This window comes from Pseudorasbora parva, chromosome 2 (genome assembly GCF_024679245.1).
Source record: "Pseudorasbora parva isolate DD20220531a chromosome 2, ASM2467924v1, whole genome shotgun sequence".
Lineage (NCBI taxonomy): Eukaryota > Metazoa > Chordata > Actinopteri > Cypriniformes > Gobionidae > Pseudorasbora > Pseudorasbora parva.
The window spans coordinates 59,998,639-60,019,428 of record NC_090173.1 but is presented as its reverse complement, the minus strand read 5'-3'; the positions used below and the strand labels follow the sequence as shown (position 1 = coordinate 60,019,428).

General features: G+C 37.9%; 1 protein-coding gene across 1 annotated transcript; it reads right to left on the bottom strand.

The window, feature by feature from the left end:
- Positions 1 to 5,180: 5,180 nt before the first annotated feature.
- LOC137047534 (gastrula zinc finger protein XlCGF57.1-like) lies at positions 5,181 to 17,745 on the bottom strand. The gene is made up of 3 exons (XM_067425295.1): positions 17,691 to 17,745; positions 14,003 to 14,403; positions 5,181 to 8,199 (listed from the first exon to the last, which is right to left on the bottom strand). Exons 2-3 carry the CDS (start codon positions 14,343 to 14,345, stop codon positions 7,262 to 7,264), a joined length of 1,281 nt encoding a protein of 426 aa, XP_067281396.1. The 5' UTR covers positions 14,346 to 14,403; positions 17,691 to 17,745; the 3' UTR covers positions 5,181 to 7,261.
- Positions 17,746 to 20,790: the final 3,045 nt, after the last annotated feature.

Here is a 20,790-nt window from a genome sequence, read left to right as displayed (position 1 = left end):
GAATGAAATCGCTCTCACGGACATTTTCCTGGACCGTTCCCACCTGGTGAAATGAAGTGCAGATCTCAATTCGTGCTGCCGAGTCTGTAGCCATTTTTTAAAAACATCTTAAGACACATCTCTTCCAATTGCACCTGACCAATAAAGAATAGCACTTAACTATCCATTAATTTTTGTTTGTTTGTCCCAACAAAAAAAAAAGAAAAGAAAAAAAGAAATATGGTGTACTGTGCTAATTAACTGAGACTTCTTACAGCTCTTACAGGTTGTTGGCCTTGTTTGTTTCATTGCTTCTATTGCTCTCCCCTTTTTTATAAGTCGCTTTGGATGAAAGCGTCTGCTAAATGATTAAATGTAAATGTTCAGAACCGCATACTTCCCTACTATATAGTATGGAAAAAGCAGTAGGCGAGCGAATAGTATGTCTGAAAAAGAGTAGGCGAGAACTAACAGGAATTTATCTCTCGCAAGATTCGGACGTGCGTGTACTTAAGTTGTGTCCGAATATGCTTACTAACCTACAATATAGTAGGCGAAAACAGTACGTGAAAGGAATAGTATGTTCGAAACCTCAGTAATCATAAAAGAGTAGGCGAGAAATCCCCGGATGGCCTATTGCGCGCCGCCCAGATTGTAAAGCACTCATCGTCGGATACTTTTCTATCCCTGCCTTCCCATAAGGCCACAGGAAAGGATACGTCAGGTGGAGGAAAGTGATGCAGGTGTTTTCAAACGTGAGTATTACAAACTAAAATCATGATTCTCTTGTGTTCAAATCACATTTGTTGAGCTTCTGTAGAGTAAACTTTTGAATTGTTAAAGGTGTAAATAGTTGTGATTGTGCTGTAAAAACAAGTTTTATTATGTATAGCTAACAGGGGAGCTTTAGTAACACACATACGTCTCCAAAGTGGATTACATATACATCTTAAAGGTAAATATACTTTATGTTTTTTTAAAGGTCCCACTCTTCGCGTGTTTTTGAAGCTTTGATTATGTTTACAGTGTGCAATATAACATGAGTTCATGTTTCGCGAGGTAAAAAAACAGTATTTTTCACACAATTGACTTATTTGTACAGCGCTGTTTCCTCTGTCCTAAAACCAGCCTGATGATTTCCTTGTTCTATGAAGTCCCTCCTTCAGAAATACGTAATGAGTTCTGATTAGGCCAGCGCTTCCCGTGTTGTGATTGGACAGCAGCTTAGCACTTTGCCCGGAAAGGTCTATGTGTCTTTTAAGGTCTATCAATGAGAGTGTCGTCTTCAAGGATTAACCGAAGGTGTCTGATGGAGCTAATGCAGAGATTTCAGGTGCGATTAGACTGGGAGGAATCCGGAAGGGTGCATGTTAATTAATGGCATACCAGTAGACTTCTATAAATGTTTTTGGACAAAGGTCTTCTACCTTTGAGTTGCTGGAGAGCAGTCCTGACCCTACTTCACAATAAAGGAGACCAGTTTCACTTCTTTGTAGTGACCATAAACTTCTTTCAAAGATTTTAGAAAACAGACTATCTCAAATTATGAATAAGGTAATCCATCCGAACCAAACTTACTGTGTCCCCAAAAGGTACATTTTTGATAATATTTCCCTTATTGGGAACATATAGGATGTCTTGATGCTTAGCTTGCAGGGAACAAATAAGGAGACCCAACAAACACAAGACAAGGCAGATAGCAGAAACAAATGCATGGCAGTAACTAAAGAAACTACCACTAGAAAACAAACCCTAACAGCACAATGAATAACCAACAGGCAAAACATGAGGGAGAGAGCACGCATTATAAAGGAAGCAGAAAACATGAGGAAAGGGTGAGCACACTCAGACAAATGAGGAATACACGATTAAACAAAAATTGGAAAGAAGGTAAGAACAGAAGAGCACATGGCCAACACAAACCAAGACAGAGCCATGTGTTCAAGCACAACACAAAGATACATTAAACAAAGAAAAGACTGACAGATGCAGCACAACACACAAGGCCGAGCTCTAAAATCCCTTAGACTACTTAAGCTGCGCCTGACATTCAGCAGCTTGACAGCGTTGCCGTTCTTTTCAGCCTGGCTGAAAGTGGCTTGCTTATCCATCGAAAACACAACCACTCTCTGGCGCTTTGTATAACAGCGATGAAAAATGAAGAGTCGCTCCTTGACTGCTTTCTGTAAGCGCGTTTCCATTACCCTTCAAATTGCGCAAATTGAAATTGCGAATTGAAAATACGCCCAATGGAAACGCGGCAATTTCGCAAAAACTCCCATATATCGCAAAAAAGTTTTTACGCTCTCATGAGGTGGTTTTTCAGGCGATTCGAAAAAGGACATTTTCGCAAAACTGCAATGGAAACGTTTTTTTCGCATTTACATGTCACCTGTTGCGGTGACGCATTGCTGCAACATAGGGCCTATATATTATATTTTCCACTCAATTGTGTCGTAATAACAAGATAATGTAGTTAAAAGGACATATATTTTCTCCTAATAAGGACTACAGGCTATATATACTGTAATTAAGACATATATTCAAGAAATGTATAAAAGCAGAAAGAGCTAGCCTATAGTTTCAGCCTTACTCAAAGGCCGAGGAAACAGGCCAGTTACGCACGTCAATCCATTCCAGACGATCTTAGTTTGCTTCTTATCTAATAAACAGGCATTTAATTGATGAAACATCGATCAAAATAAAAATACAATTTATACAAAACTAAATGTATTTTTTAAGAAAGACTTTCTAGAAAATAAAACTCGAAGTGATCAAAATCATGTGACTCCCCAGGTCTCAAACATATTGCGATTCTTACTCATGCTGCTCACTTTTCATAACCAACATATACATTAAAATAATAATATTACAGGCTAATGTTTAGGCCTAAACGCAGCCTATTTAGTTTCGTAGTTAGGCTGTTTTCTTTAACCCACGGCCGATAAAAGCGCCGACGTTCTCAGTTTTCCTTCTTCCTTTAAGAGAGATGAAACAATTTACAATACTCTTGTCATTTTTAGCTATACAGATGAGTTCAAGACATAATTATATACTATAAACTGTCTATTTTTATTTGTGGACTCGGGGAACTAATTATTTTGCATGCACTCACTCCAAACGCTGTCTTCATTTAAAAAAAAATATTTTGTTTATTAAATGACAATTTTTTCTTTTCCAAAGCATTTCTAAATTCAGTTCAAATGCCAATCAAACCAAATATCTAGCCAAAATAACGAAAGTGGTGAAAATAAAAATAAAACATTTGAGTTAACATGCAAATTCAAACATTTCGCTCTTCTCTATATGCGTCAACCTGCCGCGCTTAAAAGGCGATAATTCTTTACAGATGATGGTTCGGTTTGGAGAGAAGACGAGATGGAGTTCTTTATTAAACTCATAAAAGACAATATAGGATTACAGTAATACTGGATTCTAAACACAGAAATGCTACATTATCATGAAGACCTTGAAGCAGATCTGACACACACACACACACACACACACACACACACACACACACCTCATATCCGTGCCGCTTAAGTAACCTAAGGGGCTTTCCTTGCCATTAATGCTTGGATAACACATATGTCTCCTTCCAATAAAAATAATGGCTAGTGTGATGGATGGGATGTACAAACCTACCAAGTGCCATCATTTTGGACTGACCTATCGCGAGAGGAAAGTAATATGTTTTAGTCGCATAACTGCAGCTATGGAAACGCTGTCATTTCGCAACAGTTTTTTATCGACATTTAAGAAATATCGCAAAAGTTTTTCGCAAATCTGCAATGGAAACGCAGCTACTGTGACACATTATGGAAAAATCCTTCCACCGCGTCCTCGCCGTCTTTCTGTACTTTGGCAGGACAGACCATTCTTCCGCAGTTTTTCAAGATGTCATCCTCTTCTGGCACTCCAAGATGGTTGGTTTAAGTAAATGACAGCACATTCGACCACTAGGACCAATTTATACCTCAGATATGTAAATTAAGTGCAGACTGTGGATTCGTATCAAAAGCTGGCACGGTCAACCAGGAGCTTTCTACAACACATGATGTAAAATATAGCATAACGCGCTCAATGTACATACAGGCAGGTGAGTCCAGATTACAAATACAACACATTTAATAAGGTTATTAATTAATGTATCACTGAGCTTATTGCAATCATGTTATGCGCTCATCTGCGTGTCTGTACCTATTATGATTTATTAATGTTTTTTTTTGGCTATCTTTGGTATTTTAAGGGGGGGGGGGTGCATTTGTATGAAAGAATCATTGGTGTGGAAGCATATACAGGTGCTGGTCAAATAATTAGAATATCATCAAAAAGTTTATTTATTTCACTACTTCCATTCAAAAAGGGAAACGTATATTATATTTATTTATTACACAGACAGATATATTTCAAATGTTTATTTCTTTTAATTTTGATGATTTTAACTGACAACTAAGGAAAATCCCAAATTCAGTATCTCAGAAAATTAGGTAGGGTTGTTGCAATCAGGTGTTCGTGCATCTGGTACTCATATCTTTTAAGGTGTTGCACTTGTGATAATGTTGTAGGCAGTGTTCGAACTATACCAAAAGGTTGCGCGTGCTTCAAAAGAGGACTTGTATATTCCTTCACACACAGGCGAGCGTGTCAATCTATCGCTTAATGCCATTGCGGAGAGAGACTCTTTCTTCTTTATTCTTTCCGGTGAAATAACAAAACAAAATGCACACAAACATGTCCCTGCTCTTAATATAAAATAATTGAAGAACATCTTTGATTTTAATAAAGGGAAAAGAAACACGAATTGATAGGTCAAAAAACCACCCACAAATAGTCCATAAACAAAGCATCCAGATGTCTTTGAGTTCACATGAACAACAGTTAAAGTTACTCGTCAGGCTACAGAAGAATACCATAATTCCTCCGTTCAATAGGCTTAAGACATCGATAGTCACACAGACCTATATCAACCCAGCCACAACACATAATTGGGAATAACATGCCTTAACACAGAATCGATCACAGAGGCTTGGGGTCAGCTTCCTTTGCTGTTCGTCCAGAAATCCAAGCTCAAGAAGTGGATATTTTTTTATTTATTTTTTCTACGAATCTTTGCGTTGACATGTACTAAACATGAGTGGAATTTGCACTGCAGCGCCACCACACCTTGATGGTCATGACAAGAACTGCATGTATAGTTATCTTTATTGAAGTGAATTAGATTTAAATCGCCGTCATGCATGAATTAAATATATATTTTTAGCAATTTTACATATAATAATCCACGATGATTACATTACACAAAACTGAAATTGCACCTCAAAATAACAATCATATTAACAATGTCAATATTGTTTGAGACCCCCAAAATTTCACAAATCATGTGTTCAGGGGAGCCGAGCTCCCGCTAGCTCCCCCCGTAGTACGCACCCTGGTTGTAGGTCCCATGCTAACGTCAACATGGCCGATGATGTCCAGATCGCATTCATACTTCACGCTTTCAGGCTATAGAGTACATACTCTTTTAGCACTTGTTAAGTAAGTACTTATTGAAATGAATACCTACTCAACGGGTATGCGGTTTCGAACACAGCCAGTGTCTTGGTCCAAGGTGCCGTGTAGTCTATGAGGACATTGGCGTATCTCAAAAAACATGGCTGTTGAGCACCTATTAGACAAGGTTAACTGAGGCCGATCGTAAAGAAACTCAGTGGGCTGTTCGACTCGTGGTTGATGGTTCATTTAGGTGTAGACATACACGCGGATAGCTCAAAATGCGTACAGATAACACACCACTTGGCTTTAGAAAGTGGTGTGTACTGTATGTTTTCCGCAAAGTCATGATGTCATGTTGTAAGATGCTAGATCTTATTTTAAAGCTTTGAAAAAAACTAACTAGCGAATGTTAAACATTCATCTGGAAGTTGACAGCTAACAGTTCAACAGAAGAGGCGAAGAAGTTGGATGTAAAAAAACGGTAACCCCCAGTTGGATGATTTTGCCCAGATCAGTGGGCTCGCAGATGGACTTTTCAGTGGGTCTTCGGACTGCTGAGGCACTTTCTCAGTCCTTGTCTGACAGTTCAGATGTTCTTCTTCCCCGGGGTGGAGAAGCAGATGCTTGAGCTGTCTGATTCAGAGGAATTATACGTGCTCACCACGAGGGAGTGAAGTAGTAAAGCCACTTCATAACGCAAGGCTCAATGTCGTGTTGCCGAGGCAGCGTGTAGATTACGGGTCTGCAATAAAAGTTAGCACATGTGATCGCTGTACATGTGATACTGTTTGATACGGTGCTGGCTGTGTCCATTGAGACACAACTCGACGCGTACAGGGGTGTAACGATACATTCGTGTGACGATTAAATATATATCACGATATTGAACTCTTGTTAGTTTCCGTCCTAATAATTCTGAGATCTACTGGATCATATATGAGAAATTGTGCTATTCCTTTTCGCCGTTCTGCTTTTTGGACAATTGTCGTTTGCTGTGAAAGCTACGACTCGCTGAAATGCTTTGCCAGGAGGCATAAAAGGGTGTAAATCTCTTGGTCTTTTTTAAAATGCAGAATTTTTTTTTTTAACTTTTCTAATGTTTATGTTTTTATTGTGTATATATGTATTGTCTATGTTACTTTATTGTTTATGTTGACCTGCCAAAGGACTGCGGGTGAAAATTAGCTTTGAGCTAAATCCGGTACAATACATGAAATGGAAACATTTATGTTAAAAATTGTACATGGTCCTTTTTATAAAAAAAATTAAAGTACAACACAATATGTACCCCGATATTTTAAGCCAACATATATAAAAGGGGCTTGACTGGTCGAGACTGTTTTCCAAGATGGCGCCTGCCTGTAAACGTGAAATGTAATGTGTTTATAAAGTATCTTCTTATTAAACTGTTTGTACACTTACAAAGTTCTCAATGCTTCGGTTTGCATGTAGGGACCCTCATTATGCTACCATGTTAGTGTGAGGCTATATTTAGCCTTGTTAGTGGTTTTAACTAGCAATTTAATTTTACTTATCCTATGCCCCATACACAGCGTTATAAGCTAATCTGTTTTTAGAGATAAAACTCTTTACATTCGATTTCATGAAACCGCATCCTACTCGGTAACCTTGAGTTAATTACTCCTAGGTCCATTTTTCACCGGAGTTGTCCTTTAAGGTTATCTTTAAATATTAAACCCTTTCTACACTGACCACATATGAATGGCTTCTGTCCAGTGTGAATTCTCATGTGATAATTAAGGGTTCATTTACATCTGAAATTCTTTCAACGCTGATCACATGTAAATTGCTTTTCTCCAATGTGAATATTCATGTGTCCCCTAAGGCTTACTTTCTGTGAGAAGCCATTCCCACACAGAGTGCTAATGTAAGGTTTCTCTCCAGAGTGAACTCTCATGTGACTGTCAAGGTTTCCTTTATGTCTGAAACACTTTCCACATTGTTGGCAGGTGTAAGGCTTCTCTCCAGAGTGAACTCTCATGTGACTGTCAAGGTTTCCTTTATGTCTGAAACACTTTCCACACTGTTGGCAGGTGTAAGGTTTCTCTCCAGTGTGAACTCTCATGTGTCTTTTAAGGTTTCCTTTACATCTGAAACTTTTTCCACACTGTTGGCAGGTGTAGGGTTTGTCTCCAGTGTGAACTCTCATGTGACTGCCAAGGTTTCCTGTACCTCTGAAATTCTTTCCACACTGTTGGCAGGTGTAAGGTTTCTCTCCAGTGTGAACTCTCATATGACTGTCAAGGTTTCCTTTACCTCTGAATGTTTTTCCACACTGTTGGCAGGTGTAAGGTTTCTCTCCAGTGTGAACTCTCATGTGTCTTTTAAGGTTTCCTTTACCTCTGAAACTCTTTCCACACTGTTGGCAGGTGTAAGGTTTCTCTCCAGTGTGAATTCTCATGTGACTGTCAAGGTTTCCTTTACCTCTGAAACTTTTTCCACACTGTTGGCAGGTGTAAGGTTTCTCTCCAGTGTGAACTCTCATGTGTCTTTTAAGGTTTCCTTTACCTCTGAAACTCTTTCCACACTGTTGGCAGGTAAAATATCGTTTAGTTCCTGTCTTTTTAGCTTTTTTTTGCGAGGAAGTCTTTTTAGCCTGTGTCGATCTTTCTCCAGTCATGAAATCATGATGTTTTTCATAATGATCTTTCTCTTCTTCCCTTTCATTAAGTTCATGGTTTGCCTCTTTCAATGCCATGAGATCTAGGGCAAAAGCATAAAACAATTAAGACATTTAAAGCATCACTACCCTATACCCCCCTGGTATTATGTTATATAACCAAGGGGATCAGGGGTGGGCAGCTTTGGTCCTGGAGGGCCACTGTCTTGCAGAGTTAAGATTTAATAAAAGATGCGTCCCTTTAATTTTCAAGTAGTCTTGAATACTTAGTGTTAACTGACTGAATGACTGTTTTGCTATTGCTGGGGATTTTAACATTCACATAGACAATGCTGAATCCAGTACAACAAAAGAGCTCATGACTGTTCTTAACACTTTTGATTTGGCACAGCATGTAAATGGACCCACACACAATCGTGGACACACTCTATATTTACTTATCAGTAACGGTCTAAACATTTCATCGATTGTTATTAAGGATGTGGCAATGTCTGATCATTTCTGTATTTTCTTTGATATATCAAGCTAGATCTGTCTCTGTCAAAAAGAGATGCTTAAATGAGAACACTAATGTGCTGTTTATGAAGGCTTTGTCTCTAAAACCAAGCATATCTGCAGACTCTGTTGATTTTCTCCTTGACTCCTTTAACTCAAAAGTTAAGAGTCTAATTGATGATATTGCTCCTCTGAAAGTCAGGAAAAAGAGTGGCAAACAAAAAGCACCTTGGAGAAACTCAACAGTAGTTAAAATAATGAAAAGACAATGCAGGAAATCTGAACGAAAGTGGCGGAAGACAAAACTTGTAGTCCTTTATAACATCTATAAAGAAGGCCTAAATGCTTTCAATGTGGAACTAGGCAAAGCTAGACAGACCTTCTTCTCAAATATTATAAACAGAAACATAAACAACACGCACACTCTTTTTGCTACTGTCGAGAGACCAACAAACCCCCAATTATAATTTTTTATAATTGGCTTATTTATAATATTTTAATGTTGTGTAAAATTTGCGTATAATAGCTACTATAGACAGTCACTTGATTGAGAGATTTATTTGTGAATTGTGATGGAATAATTACTTTATAGTTGTATTGGAGGTTTACACACATTTTGCAGTTAATTTGCAGAAATTATGGGAGTGGCTTGATGCAGCGCAAGAGATGCAGACAATTTGATCTTGATTGTTAAGGAACTTTAATTAATACTGTCACATAACAAATCTGATTCAAATTGAAATAAAAATTACAACATCGAAATAAAAATGTAAAGTGTGTACAAATATTATAAAATCGTGTACAAATATTATAAAATCATGAATATAATAAATTGGGAATCATGTTCATCAAAACAGTGTACATTTAATTGATCTAACTTTTATGTTGGTTTGGTCGTTTGTCTGTTTCCTTATAAAGGTCCAGAAATTTGTGTTTTTTTTTCTTTGACAAGCTTTTTGCCAGGTGGCTTTTTTAATTTTATGATGTCATTACGTTGTCTTGACGCCAGCCAATCGCTGCATTGCAGATTGTGGTTTCGAGTATCGATGCATCTGCCCTCTTCAGGGAACACAGGCACGAGCAGTGATCTCAGATAACTTAATCCAGATATTTTAATCCAATCCGCAAATTCGTTTGATGAACCAAATTAGCCAGAGATCAGTTATCACGATTAAAAGATCTGGGATCTGTCCAATCATCTCGGATGTATTAAGCAAGGTACGAAGAACGGGCCCCTGGTTTGTGACGGCCATAAACATACCTCAGGACCTCAGCGGGAGTGGGTGAAACAAAGAAAGACCAAAATGATCCATCCAAATCCATTCACAACTATGTTTGGAAACCTTAAGACTGATGTAAACTACACGTATCCATCTCATACTTATTCAGAGAATAAGTATTCTCAGTGACAGCTATTTGTAATGCAACATCTTACACATAATCAGCTGTTAATGAACAAATGAATGAACACATGACAGTTCAATCTTTTTCCATCATCTTTGGTGTCTATTTATTTAGAATATTACCAAGGGTATTCTGATGGTGGCTTGGAAAGGGAGAAATGCATTGATAAACTTTAAAGACACTTTAAAGACGTCTAACTGTGTACAGTATGCAAACGAGTTCCACAGAGGAAATAAGCCCCCTCTGATGCCAGCAGCCAATAGCAACACTGGAATGTAGAAGTGCCAAATTGCAATCTCCCCCTATTCGAAAAGGATAAAGGTACCCTTTCAATAGACACTCCTTGTTATGAGTCTGTCCGCCGAGGATTAGACTGTCACAGTGCTCTGTTCTGAGTCTCCACACGAGAGACAAACAGTTCACTAAGTTCTGAGCCTCTGGTTTAACCAGAGAGACAACACAAGATCCGAGGATCTGAATCTACAGCTTGTGAGCGCGCCGACACATCGCTGGGCCTCTGGGCAGTTCTATCACTACACATCAATATTTGATTGGCTGATGACCCACGTCAGTCAAAGCTATGGTCCAATGGAAAATGGCAGCTTCAATGGAAGGCAAGCTATTCTTCTAGTGCTGTTCCTCGGAGCTGTGATGCATTTAGATGATGACATATGGACAATACAGCTCAGCCACACAAAAAAATAAATACATTTTTTATGGAAATATAATTGTAACATATATATATATATATATATATATATATATATATATATTAGGGGTGTAACGATACGCGTATTCGTATTGAACCGTTCGGTACGAGGCTTTCGGTTCGGTACGTGGTTCTTGGTCTAATTAATTAGATTTGGAAAATAAAAAAGTATGTAAAATATAATATTATGCGTTCAACAAGGAAGCCAATAACCAAAACGACGTAACAGGCAATGCCCCTGACTAAGAGAAAAAAAACAAATATTTTTTAGACTGCTCAGTCAGGTGCTCGCGCTGAATGCTCGTGGCAAAATGGCTATTGCGTTTAACAGACCAGAAATAGAAGATCACTTATTACCTGGCCAATACCATCCCTACAATGAAGCAAGGTGGTGGCAGCATCATGCTGTGGGGATGTTTTAGGCAGCAGGAACTGGGAGACTAGTCAGTGCCTCCAGAATAACGTGATTATGCGATCGCATAATTCAATGCATAATCAGCTGAAATCTGCATATTTATACTGTGCAAAAGTCTTAGGTACCTTAGCATTTTCACTGTGATTACATGAAGAAAAATCCACAAGAACTGCGACAACATCTCCAAGACTTAACACTGAACACATAACACTCTCCAAGAAAACCTCCTGCATGCTTGTAGCATCATTCTCAAAAAGACCTGAGGCTGTAATTGGTGCCAACGATGCTTCAACAAAGTATTGAGCAAAGGCTGTGAATATGTATGTACATGTGAATTAATACATTTGCAAAGATTTCAAACAAACTTGTCACGTTTCCATGATGGGGTATTGTTTGTAGAATTGAAGGAAAAAAAAGTTAATTTAATTCCTTTTGTAATAAGGCTGTAAAATGAAAAAATGTGGAAAAAGTATTGTGAATACTTTTCGGATGCACTGTATATCTCAAAATCCTTCTATATATTCGTTCTTCATAAACTTTTCTTTTGTAACCTAAAGGCCCTATATGGTAGAGGTCTTCACGGGTCCAAAAATTCGCACCCGAACCCGAAGAGACCCGCAATGTTCAACACAGACCCGACCCGGACCCGTCTATTATTTCAAAAACTGGACCCGGACCCGTGCAGATCCGAAAAATGCCAAAAATATATTACCCGGAACCGACATGGACCCGTCTATTATTTGATAGCTGGAACCGAACCCGCCAGGAAGACACAGACGCGACTGGACCCGATTGTCTCATATTACACAATATACTGCTGTTAACAAGTTAATGAACAAGCTGCGCAAAATAACTTTGTCTCAGTCAGCCTACCTAACGATATATAGCCGTTGTCTCCCTTCCTTGTACCTTGATTGTGATATATTACAATATTCCTCATTAATTGTTCTAAGCAGGCTTAATTCACTCATTTCAGCAGTAAAAGTCAATTTTATTTCACAGTGACGGATTTATGAGTTAATTCGCATAATAACTTAGACTGTTTGCCCTTTTGAACTAATAACTATTGCTCGTTTAGTGCCATGGCCGCTTGCGTTACCATTATTTATTTGCCATAATCTCTCTGAGCCAAGTCTGACTAGCAGAACTTTAAGATTAAACAAGACGGTTCATTATATGAATGAACTTATTTTTAAAGTCATTACAGTCACTGCGGAAGCTCGGGTTGCCATAGAAACATGACACGCGCTTGAGACTGCACTCGCGCGTCAGCTGGAGCAACTTGAAATATGAGCCTTTTTTTACGCAATTTGAGCATCACAGAAAACATTTATGTGACAGTTCACCTGAGGTCTTGTTGCTGATTTGAAATATATTCTTGAGTACATTATTACCGCGCGCATACATTAAATCTGCCCGCTTTCTAAACGGCTGAGAGAGCGCGCGCGAGAGAGAGAGAGAGAGAGAGAGAGAGAGCGCTAGAGAGAGAGAGCGCGTGCGCGCGCGAGAGAGCGCTTGTGTTTTTGCTGTTGTTGTGTATTTCTAAACCTCATTTCCCGGCTCACACTTTTCTTATCCTAATTTAGCAATTTGTAAGTTACACAAAACACACAAGCCGCGCTGACTCTCACGACCAGGTGTTCTCCGAGTCCGATTGACGTATTACATAGGCTACAACATTAACAGACCCGGGAACCGAAGTAATAGATTAGGACCCGACCCGGACCCGGCTGACCATTTAAAAAATAGACCCGAACCCGTACGGGTCCCGGGTCGGATCCCGGGTCCACGGGTCTCGGGTGCCCCGTGAAGACCTCTACTATATGGTTCAGACCCATAGATATAACGTGGCTCCATGATCAAATTATTGAACATTTATTTTCTACACTAAGGGATATTAAAATTCATCAACCTATATTCAAAATGGTAAACTTAAAAGTTTTTTTTTTAATGGGAAGATTCATATATGGCATGTAACATATAATCTTATTCAGGACAGCACTAAATAAAAAATAACATGCATTTTTGTATGATCTCTTATTTAGTTAAAATTATTCACATATTCTGCAAGCGGTTCACATATTCTTACAACTGTAAATGAAAGCATGCTGAAGACTGGTGTGCAAACGCTAGCTCAAACACATGAGGAGAAGTGTTAGGATATTTAGGATAATACAACATCAGCAATCACAGACATATGAATTCGGACGGGATTCGATTTCTCAGAGGGCCGCTGAGTTTGCTGAAAAATAGTCGGTAACTTACCCTGGAGGTTGTGTGAGAAAAACACAGAGTCACAGACTTGGCAGAATTGGACAGGATTAAAATCACAAAAAGGACAAATTTCTTAAACGCCCCTTGTTTTGTCTCAAGATGCACGTCAATGTTTTGTTTCTAAGACACGTTTATAAATGCTACTTAAAAGTCCTAATTGAACCAAGGCCTAATCCTGGCTTAGTCTCAGCCCTGTCTGTGAAAGCAGGCCATAATATTATTAATAACTGCACGAATCAAAGCAACACAATAGTAATTTTATGATTAAATGGCCTTTATGATAAAAATCCTAATCCCCCCACCCCTCAGCGCTACTGTATAGAGGTTAATGGCATCAGTGCTACTGCTCTCAAATTTTAGTCTGGAGCCCTGAATTATGATTTATGGCTTGATTTAATCTTTCTTTACCGCTATTTATGTTCAGGAATGTTAAAAGGTTTAGAGCAAGTAGCTATTTGGGTTTAAAACACAAAATATTTGTTTTGTTTAGGATACTTCTGTATTAATCTCTGTATGACTATACTTCTGTATATTCTGCTGAACATTTTAATACGGATCAAATGAGTTCAGCTTTGAGAATGAAACCAACCTGTTTGTTCCTCAGTCTGTTCATCTTTCACTCTCACTATTTCTTCAATCTTCAGATCTTCACTCTCCACTTTAATAAACGCAATCTTTAGGTCTTGACTCTCCACTTTCTTCCTTTGTTCTTCAGTTTCTTCATCTTTCACTCTCACTATTTCTTCAATCTTCAGATCTTCACTCTCCACTTTAATAAACGCAATCTTTAGGTCTTGACTCTCCACTTTCTTTGTTTGTTCTTCAGTTTCTTCATCTTTCACTCTCAATGTTTCTTCAATCTTCATGTCTTGACTCTCCACTTTAATAAATGCAATCTTTATATCTTCAGTCTCCTCTTTAATGAACTCCATCTTTATAATAGTGTCATGTCGATCTCAGTCGCTTCAAAAGTTGTTCAGTGCGTCTGTCCTGTTTAAGATGAGAAAAATAAATCCAACCTAAGGCCACATCCACACGAAGCCAGAGCTTTTCCTATCCAATCTTTTTTCAAGAACTAAATTATTCAAGAAATATCTGCATACACAGGAGACCACTGAAACGGACTCAAAACGATGTAGTATACATGCCAGGTCAGTGTGTGGCACTGTAATTCTGCCACAGAAATACACTAAAAACAGAGAAGAAGAGTTGTGGCTAGAAGGGGTACAGCAACGGTCGGAAGTGAGGCAAAATATCACAGTAAAATAACAAATACATTAGCTACTTACCAGATTGTGTTTTATATTAACGCCTACAGCTACCCCTACAATAATGCAAATACAGTCATTAAATGACGCAGTATTAATGTGCGCATTCCCTGTAGCCATAGCCGTATCCCTTCTAGTCTTTCCCGCACGGGACGCAGTGTGATGACATCACCGTTTCACAAAATATGCGGATTGGTTGTACACACGAAAACGCAAGGGTGTCGGTTTCAGATTTATCCAATCTGGGACCCGGTTTAAAAATAATATCCGTTTCAGGCTCCCAAAACGCCAGATTCATGTGGACGAAACGCTGATACAGTACAACATTTTTATGTATACAGCTAAACGCGCCTCTGCGTTGACTAGGCCTAAATCTCTGAGCTCTAGTTCAGTCACTGGTCAGAGAGAGTTAAAGAGACAGTTCACCCAAAAATGAAAAGTATGCCCATGACTTACTCCCCCTCAAGTCTTCCGAGGTGTGTGACATTCTTCTTTCAGACGAACACAACCAGGCTTTATAATGGCAGTGACTGTTGAGTAATTTTTGAAGTCCATAAAAGTGCATCTATCCATCATATAACTGCCTCACACAGCTCCGGGGGTTAATAAAGGCCTTCTGAAGCAAATCGATGTGTGTGTATAAGAAAAATATCCTTATTTATAAACTTTATGAAGTAAATTATCTAGCTTCTGGCAAATCGATTTTTTCCGTTTTCAACAAGAAAAATGTGTGAAAGAACAATGTCATACACACCTCGGTAAATCAGGGCTCACCATTAACGCTTGTCCGAGACAAGTGGATTTTTTGTCAGCACTCATTACCTGGCCAATACCATCCATACAGTGAAGCATGGTGGTGGCAGCATCATGCTGTGGGGATGTTTTCAGCGGCAGGAACTGGGAGACTAGTCAGTCTCTCCAGAAAAACGTGATTATGCGATCGCAGAATTCAATGCATAATCAACCAAAGTCTGCAATATTTATGCAGGGGACACATTTTTTCAAATACGCCGCACTTTCGCTGCATAAATTGCCGATTTCTGTGCGCAAAATATGCAGGGCTTGCATGATTTTATAATCCCTGCATTTTCATGGCAAAAAAGTCACATATCTTAGAAGAAAGTTGAAAGATTTTGCTTTAACGTCACACAGGAGCAGCCATTTGCAGGAGCAGCTATTGCCATGGGAACGTCATAAATTGACGTAATTACACGACGTGAACATCATGGAAAAGCTGCAAACCGCGCCAATGAGCTGCGCAATTATAAGCTGAATCTGAAATCGCCCCCTATACCCTTAAATAAGGCATTTTTTGAAGGGACTGCCATTTGTAGTGGTGTCCGAAACCATAGTGGACGTTATCGAGTGCACTCATTCAATCCCACATTGCACCACAATAACGAGTGTACAACCGATGATAACGGCTGTCCAACTTCACACACTCTTTTCATTCACGCCTTCAAGTGAACTATATTAGTGGACTAAAGTAGGGAATAGTGAATAAGGTTTTGGGGGGCGATTTCTGATTCAGCCAGTTTTCATTTTCACAGCTGTGGTTTCTTTTAGGAGCTGATGAACATTACAGTTGTAAGATTTACCTTTTTTTCTTACCAGTGGGTTAAATCATACTAGTTTCATAAACCATACAGTTGTAAGTATATTAGTAGTATGTAAATTGATGTTACAGTAAGAGATTGCACTATTTTAACAGAAGATATCTGTTGTACAGCTACCTCTGTAAAACAGAAAGCACACATTTTATTTATTTTTTTATATTTAATTTAGTAATTTTTACAGACGTTGTAGCATATCCCTTTTTAAAGCTACAGAACTTATCATCAATGTTTTGTAAGTTTGAGCCATGCGTTTATTAAGGTCTGCAATAAAACTAGATGAGAACTTAAATACCCCCAGCCCTTTCTGTGATTTATTAGGCTTGCTTATCATAGGAAGTAATAAGAAATGACCCTTTACATTAAGATAGTACATTAATAAGAATATGGTGTTGCGGGAATATTTTTTTTTTTTTCTCTTTTACATCAAACCACGTGTACAGCTTTCGCAAGTTTCCGCAATTTCATTGCATAAAAATCCATAAATATCCTGCATATACCATCACATTTTAAAAAGAAAATGTGCCACATAATCAAGGATTTTTGCCCGCAAAGATCACAAAAAAAGCAGCGCTTTTCTGGAAGGACTGACAAGTGAAAGACAATTTTACTTGCCTGACAGACAGGCGGATTAAGACGGCATTAACAAAAAATTAATCACTTGTGAAACTTGTAAATCACCAAAATGCAACAATGATTCTGCATTAATTTAGTGTAAGTGGTCGATAGTGGATAATAGTATAATATAATGTATAATGAGCTGATGGTATTAAGGTTGTGTTGTTGGCGCTCACGCAGCCTCGAGGAGAAATCGAAACAAATGAGCGCCGATCACACAAAGAACCTGCGGTAAACATTCAAAATGTGAAGTTTTTATAACATAAGATACAGTGAGTAAATCGTGGGGTAAATTTTCTTTTTTGGGTGAACTACATGGATTACATATTGACACATCATATAATTTATGATCTACATTTGATATTACAGATTGTATTCAAATGATTGCAGTTTGCTTAAGTTGTCAGGACACATGTTAGTGTTTGTTGTTCTCGCTCATTTACACTGTTTGAGCAGCACGAGTCGTGAATCGAATCACTGAATCAATTTTGCAAAGTATTTGATTCAATTGACTCGAAAAGCTCAGTTTCTCCATCTCTACTCGCCAGTGACTGAACTCGTGTTTATGATGAACTGATTCACGATAGAGGGAGAGAAATGAGACGCAACTTTTCTGTTACTGTTGTGAATGCGTTTTAGTCTCACAATACAGCCTTCATTAAAGTTAGATAAAGCACTACAATGTTATATTCAACGGTGAATAAACTATTTTCAGGCTGCTTGTAAAACCTGTAAATCACTGAACGGTTTTTAACGATTTTGTATTCTTAAAACAAACCTTTCATCAGCCGAATCACAACCGATGCAGGAGCGCGGCGCAGCCTTATGACGTCACATCACCGCACCAAAATAAAAGTCCCGGTCTACAATCACAGCAGTGCATAGAAATGTCATCCACTATTTTTACCAGACAATCCCTTTATTAAACTTAAAACAGTGACAAATGTGATGAACTCAAACATGTTAAAAAGAATATGTGAGTTAATAAAGCAGAGTTTATACATGTGTCCAAATTGAAAAGCATCAATGTGTAAAATGTGTAAAAAAAATAAATAAATAAACACAAGGACGGTAAATAAGGGTGTGTGTGTTTCAAGAATCAATATAAGTTAAATAAGCTATAAAATGTTATGATTGTAAATGTAATTTTTTATATACCAACTATTATTGGTAAAAGGTTTAGTCCAAAAACAGAATGTAATATTTCACAGAATTTTAATGAAATCAAAAGTAATTCTTCAGTGTCAAGGGTAATTTGTGTGAGTTAGCTTCCTCTGTAGTGATTGAAATCGCTCACTAATGAGTGAACACAGACTCGAGACACACCTGCTCCAGTTTCTATTTTATATATATATATATATATATATATATATATATATATATATATATATATATATATATATATATTAGGGCTGTAACGATATGCGATATGAAATCGAAATCGCAATACGCAGGTCCACGAACCTGTATCGCGATGTGAGAAGGCAGAATCGCGACACACCCCTTCCAACTGCCAGAATTATCCTTCCTGTCCAGGTCCAACTTTTAAGTCAGCAGTATGGCAACATTTCAGCTACCCGGTGGAGAACAAGGATGGCAATCGTGTAGTTGACAAGACCCACACAATTTGCCGTAAGTGTTTCAAGAAGCTTCCCCAACCGGCTGGCAACGTGGTGTGAGCGTGGCGTTTCTGTTGCGTGCCATCCGCAGGGCGGCTGCGTGGCGTTTTCTCTTTCTTTGCACACCAGAAGCGTGTCTGACGCGGCACTTCTGTTGGTATTGATGTACAGGAGGCCATATACTTCATGTTAAATATATATTGCCTATTGGTACCGCAAAGAGAACGTCGGCAGTAGCCTATTGACCCTACAGATATATGGCATTGACGGCAAAATAGGCTACAGAATACTGTACAGAATAAAACTGTTTTGTCCCCCCCATATCGAGGTTTGTATCGTACCGTTGGTCAAAAATCGTGATACGAACCGAATCGTGGGTTTGGTGTATCGTTACAGCCCTAATATATATATATATATATATATATATATATATATATATAAATCTACCAGTTCAATAAATGTCCTGTTTATAAGTGATACACAAATAAATAATTATTTGAAATAAGAATTATTTTTCATATCGTATTGTATTCCCAGGTGCTCTTCATTTGGGTATTGCACTTGTTATCTTCCTGGTCAAAAGTGACTGGACACCTAAAAATGAAACCCCAGTAAAACCGATGTAATTTAAAACCGATGTACATTTTTTTCTTTTGTATTTTGAGATGATTTGATGGTACTTATTAATATTTATGCAATAATTATGGTCTACCACTAGATGACATAGAGAGCTCTATGGAGAAGCTTGTGAAGTCGCTAGCTATTTTTGGACACATTTACTTACATTTTTTTTTAGGTGGATTTAAATATATATTTATACAATATCAAAGACTATTTCTTAACAAGTTTTATATATATATATATATATATATATATATATATATATATATATATATATATATATATATATATATATATTAGAAATAGTGATTTAAAATGTTAGCATTTGCATTACGATTACAGTCAAACCTAAACATTGTGTTAGAAAGCCAGCGCAAGGAAGCATTTTGTTACCCTTTTTTAATTCAGATTTTGTGAAATAAATAAATAAAGGGAATTCATTAATTTATAACACTATGCAAATTATGTATTTTTTTTTTTAATGAACATGTCTATTTTTGGTAAAAGTCAGTGTAGAGTCCTGCAACGGGTCGGGTACCCGCATAAAAGTGGCTAAAACGGGTGGATTGTGACATTCCTAAAATTCACTGGTGGGGATACGGGCGGATAATTAACTCATTGCGGGCGGGTAGTAGTGCGGATGAAGAATGTGCGCAATATTTCTGTGTCTAAATTACCATACACGACAACGATGTGCCATTTGACCCATCACATCACCACCACTGCGACAGTGTGACTTTTGTTGATGCCTCTCGTAGCCCAGTTGGAGCGAGCGTTGCAGGAGTGGACTATATGGATGAAGTAAAAGTAAAGTTGGTGAGTGGAGTAGGCATGTGCCGATATCAATTTTTCATGTTGCGATTAATTGCTGATCTTTTATCAAGGTATACAATATTATCACGATATTGAAATAAGTTGCAAAAAAAAAAGTGTTGTCATAGCATAACAGTTTTAAGAACTATTTTTGTAATAACAAAAGTAACTGAATGTTTAAATACAATAATGCACCAAAATGCATTTTGTACTTTTTGCTAACTTTTTTTTGTGTGTGTTCTTTCCGGTTTTTAATTTTGTTTTATTTGTTTTATGTGTAGCACTTTGGGATTGTTTTTAACTATGAAAAGGGCTTTACAAATAAAATATATCATTATTATTATTATTATTATTAAGTATTTGGTGATGTAATGAACAACATTGAGATTACAAAAAACGAATGGCTGTATTAAAAACTACACTAGCGGTTGATTTGTTTGCGGGGTTTCCGGGGTAACCGCTGCATTCTGCAGTTCATCAGCGCCCTCTGCTGTCACTGAGCGGCACTTCAGCAGCGCGCCTCCTTCACTCGTTCATGTGCTTCTTCTCATATTACATCTGAGCGCGTGTCTGTCCCTTTGACGCAGAATACTGCGGTGTTGAGCGTTGATGGGCAAAATATTCTTGAGTGCATTATAAAAAATAAATAAATTGTTAATAAATTATTATTTACGATATTTTAAAGTGCCCACGATAACAATATTGTGCATATTCATTATCGTGATATATCGAATTATCAAAAATTGGCACATGCTAGAGTGGAGTATATAAAATTGGTGACGACGAGTCTTTAAAGGCACTTAAGCCTGTTTCATTAGCCCATAC

Bases quoted from the DNA above. Each gene is read 5' to 3' on its own strand.
- LOC137047534 (XM_067425295.1), bottom strand. From the start codon at position 14,345: ATGGAGTTCATTAAAGAGGAGACTGAAGATATAAAGATTGCATTTATT. The intron at 8,200-14,002 runs GTTGGTTTCATT...CTTTTGCCCTAG, and splicing joins ACAGACTGAGGAACAAACAG to ATCTCATGGCATTGAAAGAG.